General features: G+C 47.1%; 1 protein-coding gene across 2 annotated transcripts in view; it reads right to left on the bottom strand.

Moving 5' to 3' along the window:
* The window catches only part of tent4a (terminal nucleotidyltransferase 4A), a 32,161-nt gene that overhangs the window by 3,824 nt on the left and 14,643 nt on the right, over positions 1-13,694 (bottom strand). For both annotated transcript variants that reach the window (XM_063186079.1, XM_063186080.1), the window contains exons 7-11: positions 11,847-12,060; positions 8,234-8,360; positions 7,245-7,339; positions 2,228-2,418; positions 1,109-1,252 (exon numbers count right to left, since the gene is read on the bottom strand). In XM_063186079.1, the coding sequence (XP_063042149.1) occupies positions 1,109-1,252; positions 2,228-2,418; positions 7,245-7,339; positions 8,234-8,360; positions 11,847-12,060 (771 nt within the window). The remainder of the gene's footprint in view (positions 1-1,108; positions 1,253-2,227; positions 2,419-7,244; positions 7,340-8,233; positions 8,361-11,846; positions 12,061-13,694) is intronic.

The following is a 13,694-nucleotide window of genomic DNA, read 5'->3' as shown; positions in this document are numbered from 1 at the left end:
CTTACGTAGCTGAGGAGGTAACCGCCTGCTGTATCTTGCCCTTCAGGTGGCTAACAAGTGCCGCTGCTTCGCCCATATCGGACGGACACATCACAACTTTCGTCCTCTCCAGCCATTGTTTTTCATCTTTTCAGAAAGTTAAGCCGCTCATTGTTGAAGTAATACTTCGCGACATGCTGTAATATCGTACAGAACCACATTTCTTTACTAGGATCAGAGCTATGATTACCTCTCACCACCACGCACACACTACATCTAGCTCGCGCGTTACGAGGCGGGTTGCCAGGTGTGACTGATTTCTAGCGCCAAAAACGCTTGAAACCCGCCTGGAGCCATTACAACATGCGTTATTTGAAACCCACTCAATTTGGCAACACATGGTTAGGCAGACGCAGCCTGCACTAGACAACATTTCCACGAGAACTCGGATATTTAGATTTTATTACGCCGTGGCATCAACTTCATAAAGATAATTGATGAAACACTGGATGGATTTCCATGACTTTTCCAAAACTTTTGACCAAAAATACGTTTTCCATAACTTTTCCAGGCCTGGAAATTTGAATTTTCAAATTCCATAACTTTTCCAGGTTTTTCATGACCGTACGAACCCTGTGAATAATGCACACAGCTAAGATATTACCGGTACCTCACTTTACAAATTCAAAACTCATACCTGAATTGATTAACAATCCATGAATATTTTAGTCAAATGACACATTAGGGAGTCGGTGACAATGACAAAAGCGGTGTCTAAGCCAAAAATATAACTCATTCATCGTCAGGGACAGTTTCACCAAATTTCATTGAATAGAAAAGATAGTGAAATCTATAACACCCCCTCAAGCGAACAACTGAACATGCGGGTGTTTAGAAAAGTGCAAAAATAAAAGGATCGGTCGGCTTCTGTAGAGTGAGTGGCTCTCATAGCACTTGGGGTATTTATGGATCCCGAGGGAAATTAATGGCCCATGCCATTATCCTGACTTCCAGTCTGCACAAAAAATGCATTCAAAGAATTTAATGATTGCAGTATTTCAAATTATTCTAATTCGTTGACCAGCACCTGTACTGTAGTGTGTATGTGTGGGGCTGTGCTGCTTCCTACCTGTGAGGCGGGGGGCATGGCCAGTGTTGTGCTGAGGTTGGGCTTGGCGGGGGCCATCTGCAGGCCCGGGTGTAGCGCACCCAGCGGCACCTGGGGAGGGAAGTGGGGCAGAGGAGGGGGCACGCAGGGAGTGGAGTCCGAATCCTGGAGGAGGAGGAAGAGGGGAGGAGAGGAGAGGAGAGGAGGAGAGGAAGAAGAAGAGGGGAGGGGAAGAGAAGAGAGAGGAAGAGCGAGGAAGAGGAGTTAAGGTCAGATTAGACTTCTGCAACTGCGCTCGTCAAAAGTCGTGTGGGAGTGGCCATGAACCAACTTTGCATTCATGCATCTGCGAGCTCTGCGAGGTCCGAGGTCTCGTCAAGAGCCACATTTGCGTGATTACCTTCACTTCATTGTAAGCACTGCGGTCATTATTAAGCAATGTTGCTTTCTAGCCCGGTTAGCTAGGTACTTTCACACAAACTGCAATGGCAATGTACTGGTATCATTATTTAACATACCCAGTCTGTTTTCATGAGCAGAAAAAGCAAGCATGTAAACAGTTGACTCTGTCGATGTGTGTTTACATTCGGTGAAGGAAGCTATGGTAGCAAAACCGCAGGCATTGTGCCACAAGTGTTCAACTGATGCATTGTTTGTTACTTAGCTTGTAGCTTTGTGTATTTACACACATTTACACACAAGGCATTAATATAGTTTTTTAACAGAATACAGCGCTGCTCTCGCAAACTACCGGCATTGCGCTGCTGCTCAAGAACAAGGAAGCAGCGAGACGACCAATCATAGCGCCTTTTTGTCTGCGTCCTCCGTGTCCGTCGGACGGATAGTTAGAATTTTTGAGGTGCTCGACGACGGGCGCAGAGCCTCTGCGCCAGGGGCATGGACTCGCACAGACACAAGCAGAGACTATGCGTCCGAAGCATAAATCTAGCTTTAGGCTGCGTGTAAACCAAAAACAACCTATGCTACCCGAGCAGGTGAGGCCGCCGAAGAAGTTTGGCCACAAATTAGTTTTATATCAAGCATGTTAATGTCACATCCAGAGGGAATAAAACGAATTTGAATCTCCGCTTCCTCTCCCCCCTCTTCTCCCCGAGGAGTGAGTGTGTGCGCATGTCTTACTATGTCGCTGCCGGAGAGCGATGATGTTGAGGAGGCTGAGGAGTGTGTCTGTTGGGGGCTGGAGAGGGACATGGGGGAGTCAGCGCTACTGTGGGGAGATACGGAGTCACGCTGTTGCTGCTGTTCCTCTACCGTCACGCCCAGCAGGGAGGCGGCGTCCACATCCACTACTGGGTCCTTATGGAGCAGCCCTGGGAAACACACACAGGGGAGGGAGAGAGGTTAGTTAGATGGCCTGCCACACACACCAGAGTCCACAACACATCCACTGGGGCCTTAAAGAAGTTGTCCCTTGGCTAAAATGTATTTCGATAGAATGACAGGCAGCGTAAGTAGCGCAATCTTTGCATAGAGAGCGCCGAATTTCACCAAATTTAGGCTACGGTCATTGTTTGACCACCTCTACCAATGGGATTTCGTTTCAAATGCCCCGGAGTGGTCCTCTAAGGAGCAGGCCTGGGGAACACAGACACAGGGGAGGAGAAAGGCTAACTAGCAGCGCATGCTAACACAAGCACGCACGCACACCAGAGTCCACATCCACTGGGTCCCTATGCAGCCTGCCTGGGGAATACATGGGGGAGACAAGGGTGAATAAAAGCCAGAACGCAGATACAGATGGGAAAGACCTTGTGCAGTGGGGGACGTCAAATTATTTCTATTCCCTGAAAAAGTATTTTTAGAGAAAGTGCGCTCAACTCTCTAATGCTTCTTACAAAGTCGAGTAAACAGCACAGTTCATGCCAAGTAAAAAAACGCACTCCCGGTAAATATGCTGAAGAAGGCTTAGGCCGAAACGTCTGTGTCTGCCATGCTAACCCAGTATTAAAACGGCAAGAAACTCATCCGGGAGTGCGGCTTTTTTACTAAACATGATATTCCCTGAAAAACACATGCTGCACATCTGCCTGGCGATTGTAATAAGCAAGAAACTGACAGTGACCAATTTGTTTTCCTTATCTCCTGCAAACCGCATGAAAACACCAAGTCAGGCATGACGGGCGGCTGATTAATTTTTCTTCTTTGCTGCTTTTGTAGACATGTCGGGATGGATTCCAAAAAGAACACATCAATAACTGATGCTGAAACACCAAAGCTCCTCTGACAGAAGACTGGCTAAAATGAGTCTGAATGGACAGACCCGGATATTGCATTCTGCAGAGCAGCAATGTCAAAAAGATGCATCACAGTCACCCCGCATCATTCATGCGATTATTACAACAAGGGTTCTAAATTAAAAAAAAAAAAAAAAAAACATCACTAACCAAAATGGCTAGTCAATGGAGGTTAAATCTTACTATCCAGATACAATTACTCACGGGTCAAAGTGGTTACTTAAAGTTGGTCTTTTCTACTAGTCAAACTGAAATTCCACCAACATTTGGCCGTTTGGCTGGTGTTAATTTAGAGCCTCCCGAGTTGTGCAGCTCAATATATCTGGAAGAGTTTTCTCTTTCAAGTAGACCACCCCAAGTCTGGGGCTTCAAAATCTTCAAAAGAGCAGACGATCTACATCAAACTCTTTCGATGTCACTGCATGTTGAAACTAATCCCAACATGCCTCACTCTGTAAAACCCTAAGCTAGGTGGAAGACCTCTGGTCGATACACTGTAACTCTTGTTATCTTGGTAAAGATATGTTTAGGGGCAGTGGTGTAGTGGAGATTTTTAAAGTGTGGGTACGTGATTTGTGACGTCATCAAATAATTAGGCAACTTGGACAGTAGAGGAGGTTTGAAATGACTGTCCTACTGACCTACTGTCATTTCTTCTCCGTTTTCATCTGTTTGGTCCATCACCTGCAATACTGCTATATGCTCATTCCTTTTTGCATTTGAACATGGGCAGAAGGTACCCCCCCCCATACCACGCCCACTACACCCCTGCTTAGGGGCTCACTCCTGAGGTCCACTCTAGGGGTGCATTCCAATATGCAGACTTCCCTCCTCCCTTGCTCACTTGCCTGCTTGTGACCTCATGATGATGTCACTGACAACAGAAAATTGATTCAATATCTTGCAAAAGCACAATTCTAATGTAATTTTCTCATTTGCAATTGGGATGGTGAACGAAAAACAGTCCCCCAAAAATTTGTTGTGACTAGGCTGACAGCTGAGCAATTTGATTGCTTTCTCCACGAAGGAGGGTCAAGGAGGCGGGGCGAGGCCACAAGCACAAGTGGAGGACAGGAGTGTGTATATTGGAACACACCCTTGGTGTGGCACCCCATGGTGTCTCCTACCCCGTCAAAGACAAAAGGCCTTTTGATCACTTCACAGGTATATAAGGATGAAAAGTCCTCCTTACAACTGGTAGGAATGCTCATGGCATGCCAGGCTGCAGAGAACCTCAGCAGTCACTCCAGTGTGTTGTATGCAAATCACTGCACACATTTTCAAGAAATTTGCATGCACTGCACTGGAAATGGCACCACAAGAGTCTCCACAAGGCCTCCACAAGTGTCTAACAACAGCACTCGGGGGGCAATTAGGTTAAACACCTGCACTATTCATCACAACAGATGACAATGTGGTTTTGCCCTCGCAAGCACAAAATGTACAGAATACGAAGGGGGGTGGGGTGGGGCGGACGAGTTATGCCTGAGGTTGAACTAACAGCAATGCCAAAGATTTAAACATACAGTACAAGAAGACAAATAGAGCTGCTTCAGGCTAGTGGGGGAAAATCAAGAGCGCCCCACACCACCTAGCACAGGTGCTGAACAATGAGAGGTATGCAATGAAAGGTATGCAGGGGAGTAGCTACGTAGAGCACACAGACAGCGTGGATACTACACTAAAGGCGGGGTCTTGAGCTAGGGAGCCAATAAGAGTGTGGGTAGGGAATGGAAAGGCGATGACTTGAGCTAGACAACGGAAGCTTGCAGTTTGTTTGAATAGACACAACTGACATGGTCAATTTTATGTCAAAGGATGCATCCCTAACGGCCAATACAATGACCATGGGCAGTAGCCGTCCGCCAAAATGGCCATCATGGGTAATCTTTAAAACACCTCTTCTATGAGAAATTGCATAGATAGCCTCCAGACTTCCACTTGTGATATGCTACACACAGCACTCCCACAGCAGGCCTGAACACTTGGCCTTCTAGGCAGCAGGCACTGCCAACAGGACTGGAGAAAAGACCTACTGTAATATGCTGAGCTATTGACTAATCTGCAGGTCAGAATAAATAGCATCCACTTGGGGTTCTGATAGCTGCTGTAAATATGAACAGCCGAATAAATAGCCCTCTGCAGCCCCATGAGGACATCTGAAGGCTTGCCATCATAAGCAGGCATTGCATTTAGCATGCATGCAAAAAAATATACTATTCGCAAAACTAATGGTCAGTCTTATTTTCTCTCCAATGCTCAGTCAGGTCATGTCAACCTTTCAAAGTGTTGTAATTACTGAAAAGGAGCAGAAATAGCATTAGGGGGGAGAGAACAGCATTTGTAAGAGAGATATTTATCTCAACGTGATTTGTTTGCCTGGTTAAATAAAAAGGTAAAATAATTTTTAAACAGACTGAAAAGGACTTCTCAACACCTCCTCAGTCTTGTGACTTTGCGAAAGCACATGAAAAACATGGTCGCCATTTCACCTACTCACACCTTGTTTTTCTAGGCAGCAAGACAAACTCTGAAGGTATTGGTGTACACTGTAATATCCATGTAGTTAGCGGCACTCAGCCTTCATATTCTGCCGTTTTGCATCCATGTTGTTGCATAATATGTAGGGATGTACCGATACAGATACTGGCATCAGCCCAGATACTTGGTCATTATCTGCCTACGCAACTGCATCCTCGTTTCTGATTGGCTGATGGGGCTGCAACTAATTCCCTACAACCGGTCAGGCGTCAAACGTGCGATTAAGTTAGGTTACTAATTCTAAACTGCAGGTTGCTATGGCCAAAAGCCAGTTGTTAGTTCTATCGCATTTGTTTATCAAGTCGAGAGTCAGTTGTTAATTCTATCGCATTTGGTTGTCAAGCCAAGAGCCAGTCGTCAGTTCTATCGCATTTGGTTGTCAAGTCTGTCGCCCTTCGAGGTCGACCGATTATAGAAATGAATGGCTTGGTGGAGGCAACTTTGTCTCCGGGCTGCGCGCGTCGCCAAAGTTCGAAGCCGCCGCCTGGCCATTAATTTCGTATAACCGGTCACCTCGTCGGCCGTTATCCCTTACTTATACTCGTACTCGTCAAACACTTAGGGATACCAGGCACCGATACTGCTACAACATGAAAAAACAACACATCACGTTCCATTAACTTGGAAGCAACATGGGGGGGAGGAAAGCAGTGGCCTCAACTTTTAAATCTACATGGACATGGATAGTAAAACAAATATCACAGGTGGACAAAAAGGCTGTGCATTTATTTTATCGGCAACTACAGAAATGAATGTAAGTTACTCGTATCGGTTTTCAAAAAAAGTGGTATCGTGCATCCCTAATAACATGCATTAGCCACTTCATATTCCCCTCACGTTGTGTTATTACCATCATGGCAGGTAGACTACACACACAGGATAGCGAGCCATTTAGGCAGCAGCGTAATAAACGTAGTCAAAGACAAAAACAAGCCTTCTCAAAGCGCTGCCTGCACATTACTTCAGGATGCAGAGAGAGAGAGAGAGAGAGAGAGAGAGAGAGAGAGAGAGAGAGAGAGAGAGAGAGAGAGAGAGAGAGAGAGAGAGAGAGAGAGAGAGAGAGAGAGAGAGACAAAGAGAGACAGAGAGAGAGACAGAGAGAGAGACTTGTATTTCCCAGTGGAGGGGAAAAAAACCTTCATGAGACATTTAGAGGTTGGGCTTCCAGAACATTTGTTCAAAAGTGAAAAATCAATAAATAGGCTTACAAAAACAGGAAGTTTGCAGGAGGTCAGATGTGATGGAAGAAAATCCTGAAAGTTTGACCAGCAGAAATCTGGTTATGTGGGGGAGCTTTGTAGGAGGTAGGGAGGACAGGGATGTTTGAATCTCGTGAGGCGTGTGCGCGCGTGCGGGCTTACCGTTGTTTCGCTCAGCGCGGCCGCCCCACTTATGGACGATCCACTCCCGGTAGTCGATGACCTCCTGTGTCACCCGGATGATGCGACCCAAAGTGCTGAGGAGGAGGAGAGATGATAAGGAGGTCAGTGTTAGACAGACAGGTGTGTGTGTGTGTGTGTGTGCGTGTGTGTCTCAAGAGAGCACTCCCGTGTGTACATCACGGAAAACCATTCCGTGTCCAGTGGCACAGAATTTTGGCAAAATCTGTGAAACTGACACGGATTTCGTGATTGATATCCAATTGATATCTTACAGAGCTGCATCTGGGGCTTGTGAGAATCTTTATAATACAGGTTTGAGACTTATCCAGAACTTACACATAGTCCTGAGTCACAAAATATTTTACTACCACTGAAACTCCTAGGCTTTTCAGCAATATCCTAGTGCAGTCATCACCAACGTGGTACCCGCGGGCACCAGGTAGCCCTCCAGGAGCTTCTGAGGTGCCCACCAAGGATGTTGATAAATAGTGACGACTACAAGATTTTAGTCACAGTTAATCTCGTATTTTAATTAAGAATAGAATTATTTCTTCATAGCCTATATAGAATATTTCCTCATAAGCAAATTATCATTCAATCTAGTGTGATTTGGGAATGATGCCGAGACATCAGTAGACAATTTTGAACAAAAGTAGCCCTTGGGTAGCTCTCGGGTAGCCCTTGGTAGCCCTCTGACCCAAAGGTTAGGGACGCCTGTCCTTGTGCGTTTGTGGACAGCGTGAACAGACCACGCTTGACTGTGGGGTTTGGTGACTCACCTGTCAGTGTCCTTGTTGGGGTACGATCGGGCCAGGGGTGACATGTGGGGTTTGGTGCCTCACCTGTCAGTGTCCTTGTTGGGGTACGATCGGGCCAGAGGTGACATGTGGGGTTTGGTGACTCACCTGTCAGTGTCCTTGTTGGGGTACGATCGGGCCAGAGGTGACATGTGGGGTTTGGTGACTCACCTGTCAGTGTCCTTGTTGGGGTATGATCGGGCCAGAGGTGACACGGCGTGTCCCAGTACGATGTAGGCGTAGTCGAACACCTGCTTCACCTGCATGGCCCCGTACGAACTCCTGCCAACGTCATTCCCTACGGACACAAAACACACACAGTCAGGCCTCTTTCTCCATGTGTGTACACACACACACACACACACACACACACACACACACACACACACACACACACACACACACACACACACACACACACACACACACACACACACGCATTCCCCAAAGACAGACAAGAGACAGACACATAGTGTCTGAGGTAAGCAGTATCCATAGAGATATTCGGTGTGGCAACAGCTTTCCCTCTTGTTCAGAAAAAAATAAATAGTCCTCCTCAGGTGCTGCATCGTAAGCAGCGCCCTTGTGGGAGAAGAGCTTTCAGAAGTCACTACACACGGGGTGCTTAGCCGTCTTCAAAAGCACAACAAGACGATGATGTGTAACCATATCAGAAAAATAGACATCCTCTGAAACCTGATGCAGGTCAAGTCAAACCACAAAGAGGAAACATCCATTCATGTTCGCAAGCACAAATCTAGCAGTAGGGACTTGGCGGGGTGTTCCTAAAGTACAGGAGTAGCTACTGATTAGGGGTGGGCGGTATGGCCAAAAATGTATACCTCGGTATAATTTTAGCCACGGTATATATCACGGTATTTTACATTTGTGTAAAATGTAAGCATTCCGTCGCAAAATGTACAAAACACCTTTTTTAACTTTTGCATTTGCATTTTTTAAACATTTCCATTTTTGTAAAGTGTGTGAATTCTTGCTACTGTCAATTTCACCAAGTCTAGAAGGGGTTAAACTAGGGAAGGGAGGGGTGTCAAACTGAACATGGATTTTATCCAATAAATCGTTCATTTGACCTTTTTTTCTATTTCTGGAGTTGCTGGGGGTAATTTGGAAATGTGTGCTTGCATCTGTGATTATGCCAAGCCTAATGGTTCAGCTGTTATTGTTAAAGTTTAAAAAAAAACGAACTTTCACATGAGGCAGCTAGCAATGCATTGTAGAACTAATGCATTTAAATGGCAGCTATCACTGCAGCAGCGGTTAGCGTGCTAACGTTAGCGAAATCGCTATCACATTTTAAACAGTGAACAACAGTCATCTAAGTTACTAACACCCAGCCAGATATGGTGAATGATATTATCTCACCTGGACACAGTAACATACAGTAAGGCTGGCGCAAATGTAAAGCAACCAGTAGCACATAGATTTAGCACATTTCTGTTGTCAGACACCAGCATTGACATGAATGACTTGGGCTGTTAGCTTGCTAACTTGCTTTTCACACACCACTGTACATTAAATTGTGGAGACCAGAATCGAAATCACATGCAGTTTAAAACAATAGTTCACTACACTAACTATACATTTTACACTTAAAGCTTACATGAAATTGTGCTTCTGTTCTACAACCACATATTCTTTTGCTGTCTACGAGAGACAGTCGGTGGATGTTCAAAACGTTGTCTATTACTGCCATCTGCAGGACGCAATGCGCTATGGCGGTAGAGCGGTATGGACAAAATCCATACCTTGGATACCATACCTCGCACGATAGTATACCGTCCATACCGCGCACTCCTACTTCTGATTCAGCAAAGAGAGGCCGAGGCACCTTTTACTAGGAGGCTTTACCTCATTCCATTAGACTAGGCAGCAAAACTAAGTCCTCATAAAAAAAAGAGAGAGAACTCCAGGCTCTTCTATTAGGTGATTTACCTCTTAACTTAACCTGGTTTACTCCTGAAGCAGTTTCTTTGACCAGGTAAGGTGAAATCAGAGGGGTATACTGAGTTGTACTCTACCTGGTAACATGGGGTCCTCTATGCAGAGCATGGAGGGGCGGTAGCCTACTGTACCTGGTAGCATGGAGGGGCGGTAGCCTACTGTACCTGGTAGCATGGAGGGGCGGTAGCCTACTGTACCTGGTAGCATGGAGGGGCGGTAGCTACACTGTACCTGGTAGCATGGAGGGGCGGTAGCTATAGTATACCTGGTAGCATGGAGGGGCGGTAGCTACACTATACCTGGTAGCATGGAGGGGCGGTAGCTACACTTTACCTGGTAGCATGGGGTCCTCTATGCAGAGCATGGAGGGGGCGGTAGCTACACTACACTGTACCTGGTAGCATGGAGGGGCGGTAGCTACAGTATACCTGGTAGCATGGGGTCCTCTATGCAGAGCATGGAGGGGCGGTAGCTATATACCTGGTAGCATGGGGTCCTCTATCCCAGTGGTTCTTAACCTTTTTTCTTAAAGCACTGCCTTACCTGTGCCCAATAGAAGCTGCACCCCCCCAACCTAAACTTCTACACGTGTATGTGCACTAAAAGATGATTTAAGTGATTCAATGCAATGATTCTTGCTTCAGACATTACCTTTACATGGGGAGCAAAACATGTCTTAATGTGGATTTGGCCTAATTCTAATGTTTGCTAACAGAATATTGGTCACAACCTAAACACAAACAATATTCCGCGCACCCCCTGAAATCTCTGGCGCACCCCCAGGGGGTGCCCGCACCCCAGGTTAAGAACCACTGATCTATGCAGAGCATGGAGGGGGCGGTAGCTACACTGTACCTGGTAGCATGGAGGGGCGGTAGCTACAGTATACCTGGTAGCATGGAGGGGCGATAGCTACACTGTACCTGGTAGCATGGAGGGGCGGTAGCCTACTCTACCTGGTAGCATGGAGGGGCGGTAGCCTACTCTACCTGGTAGCATGGAGGGGCGGTAGCTATGTACCTGGTAGCATGGAGGGGCGGTAGCCTACTGTACCTGGTAGCATGGAGGGGCGGTAGCCTACTGTACCTGGTAGCATGGAGGGGCGGTAGCCTACTCCACCTGGTAGCATGGAGGGGCGGTAGCCTACTCTACCTGGTAGCATGGAGGGGCGGTAGCCTACTGTACCTGGTAGCATGGAGGGGCGGTAGCCTACTGTACCTGGTAGCATGGAGGGGCGGTAGCTACACTGTACCTGGTAGCATGGAGGGGCGGTAGCTACACTGTACCTGGTAGCATGGAGGGGCGGTAGCTACACTGTACCTGGTAGCATGGAGGGGCGGTAGCCTACTGTACCTGGTAGCATGGGGTCCTCTATGCAGAGCATGGAGGGGCGATAGCTATACTGTACCTGGTAGCATGGAGGGGCGGTAGCCGTTGGTCATGGTAGGATGGAGGGGCGGTAGCTACACTACACTGTACCTGGTAGCATGGAGGGGCGGTAGCTATACTCTACCTGGTAGCATGGAGGGGCGGTAGCTATAGTATACCTGGTAGCATGGAGGGGCGGTAGCTATATACCTGGTAGCATGGGGTCCTCTATGCAGAGCATGGAGGGGGCGGTAGCCACACTACACTGTACCTGGTAGCATGGAGGGGCGGTAGCCGTTGGTCATGGTAGGATGGAGGGGCGGTAGCTACACTACACTGTACCTGGTAGCATGGAGGGGCGGTAGCTACACTACACTGTACCTGGTAGCATGGAGGGGCGGTAGCTACACTGTACCTAGTAGCATGGAGGGGCGGTAGCTACACTACACTGTACCTGGTAGCATGGGGTCCTCTATGCAGAGCATGGAGGGGCGGTAGCCGTTGGTCATGGCCTTCATGATGTCTTCCTTGGCCATGTAGGCGCCGCCGTTCTTTATCCGGATGCCCGTCTTTAGGTAGTTGAAGTGCCGGCCGTACAGCTCGAAGAACTCGATCAGCAGCATCCCGAAGTTCACATTGGGGTTCCTCGTGTCGATACGTGGGTGCAGCTGAGAGAGAGCGAGCGAGAGCGAGCGAGAGCGAGAGAGCGAGAGAGAAAACAAAAACAAAGGACAACGTCAGGTTAGCACAACTACAATGTTGTGAAAGGCATTCAAAAAAAAAATCCTTTTCAACAGCCTGTGCTCAGCATTGTGGTTTTGGGGGGTTGCGCTTTGGAAACGCAACACAAAAAACACACCAAAACAATAGTTAACGTTGCGCTGTTCTCATGGCCATCATAGAGTTATGTCTGGGAATGTCCAAGACGATCAGAACGGGCACGCGTTAACTCAGGGTTCCATAGCCAAGGCAGACCCACAACCTGCACCTTTGACACCAGAGATGACACCGTTTGATACATGTGTTCTACCACAGGAATTTCACAAGGCCCTGTGTGTGTGTGTGTGTGTGTGTGTGTGTGTGTGTGTGTGGTGGGGAATGTTTACATGAGGTCTTGCCCTCATGCAGCAGCGTTTCTCTGACTGGTCAGTCACACACTTTACTTGTATTGCAGTGATGTGGATCCTTCCCAATCCTTTGAGAAAGAGAGCCAGTTTCTTAGGTAACTTATTTCATAATGATGACATGCAGAAGTACTCTCCACATTAATCTCTTCAGAGCTAGGTCTGATTGGTGCTACCCATTTAAAAATAAAATAAAACTAGAATAGCACTCGGACATTGCAGACCTCCGCCAAGGGTAGCTGTTTGATAGAACATTTGACGATGATTTTAGCTAAAATTCAAGTTAGATACAGATAGCAAACACACATTATGTATGAAATGTCATTCATTTAAGAAATTCACTCTTGGTCCAATTGTGCCTTGCTTGGATTCATAGCAATTCATTACTATAGACAGCAAGTCACTGTGCTAAGATTAGGCTTCACAGCATATAACCTGTGACTTCACTTGGAAAAGCTTTGTGTTAAAAATATCCAAAGCAACACAACATAAAATGAAAGTGACAAACCCTTAATGTTTTATCTCTTTCTTTTGTCAAAAAGCCTTTTCCACAGACCTGCCCTCCCTCACACCTGCTGCTGGGCTGCATTCCTGATAATGGTGCAGCACTAGGTGGACGTGAGATTCTAGACATTCCGCTCATCTGCTGTTGAGCATTAATGCATTTCTGGATGTCTGCTCGCCCCCTCCCCTCACCACGAGGATGAGGACATACATACAGGATATCAATGGTTAGTTCTGAAGGCTTCCCTGGATGTGTGCTAGCCCGCCCTCCTCACCTGTAGGAAGCTGATGACCATGAGGATGAGGACATGCAGGATATTAAGGGGTCAAACATACCAAAGCCGAACGGAACAGGCGCAAGACGAACACGGTCTTTCTGCTTAGTTTCGGCCGGTGTGTTTTTCTCTGCCTTTCACACTGACAGCGTCGGCGTGTGTGGCCAGTCCTGTTCAAACCCTCCCCACAGCCAAAGCTAGCGGCGCTGACGCCCGACTACCGCCAGTTGGTGTGTAAGGAAAGATATGTTTCAATATATTTTCACAGACGCCGGTAAAAATTGCGGGCGTTCCGCGACGCTTTACCGCCCTAGTGTGTAAGACCCCTAATTAGTTAACCTTGTTAGTCCATTTGTGGATGTTATTGGGCTCCACTTCGCACCTGTAGGAAGCTGATGA

This window comes from Engraulis encrasicolus, chromosome 20 (genome assembly GCF_034702125.1).
Source record: "Engraulis encrasicolus isolate BLACKSEA-1 chromosome 20, IST_EnEncr_1.0, whole genome shotgun sequence".
Lineage (NCBI taxonomy): Eukaryota > Metazoa > Chordata > Actinopteri > Clupeiformes > Engraulidae > Engraulis > Engraulis encrasicolus.
Note: the sequence above shows the minus strand (reverse complement) of the source record. Positions and strands in the feature narration are given on the sequence as shown.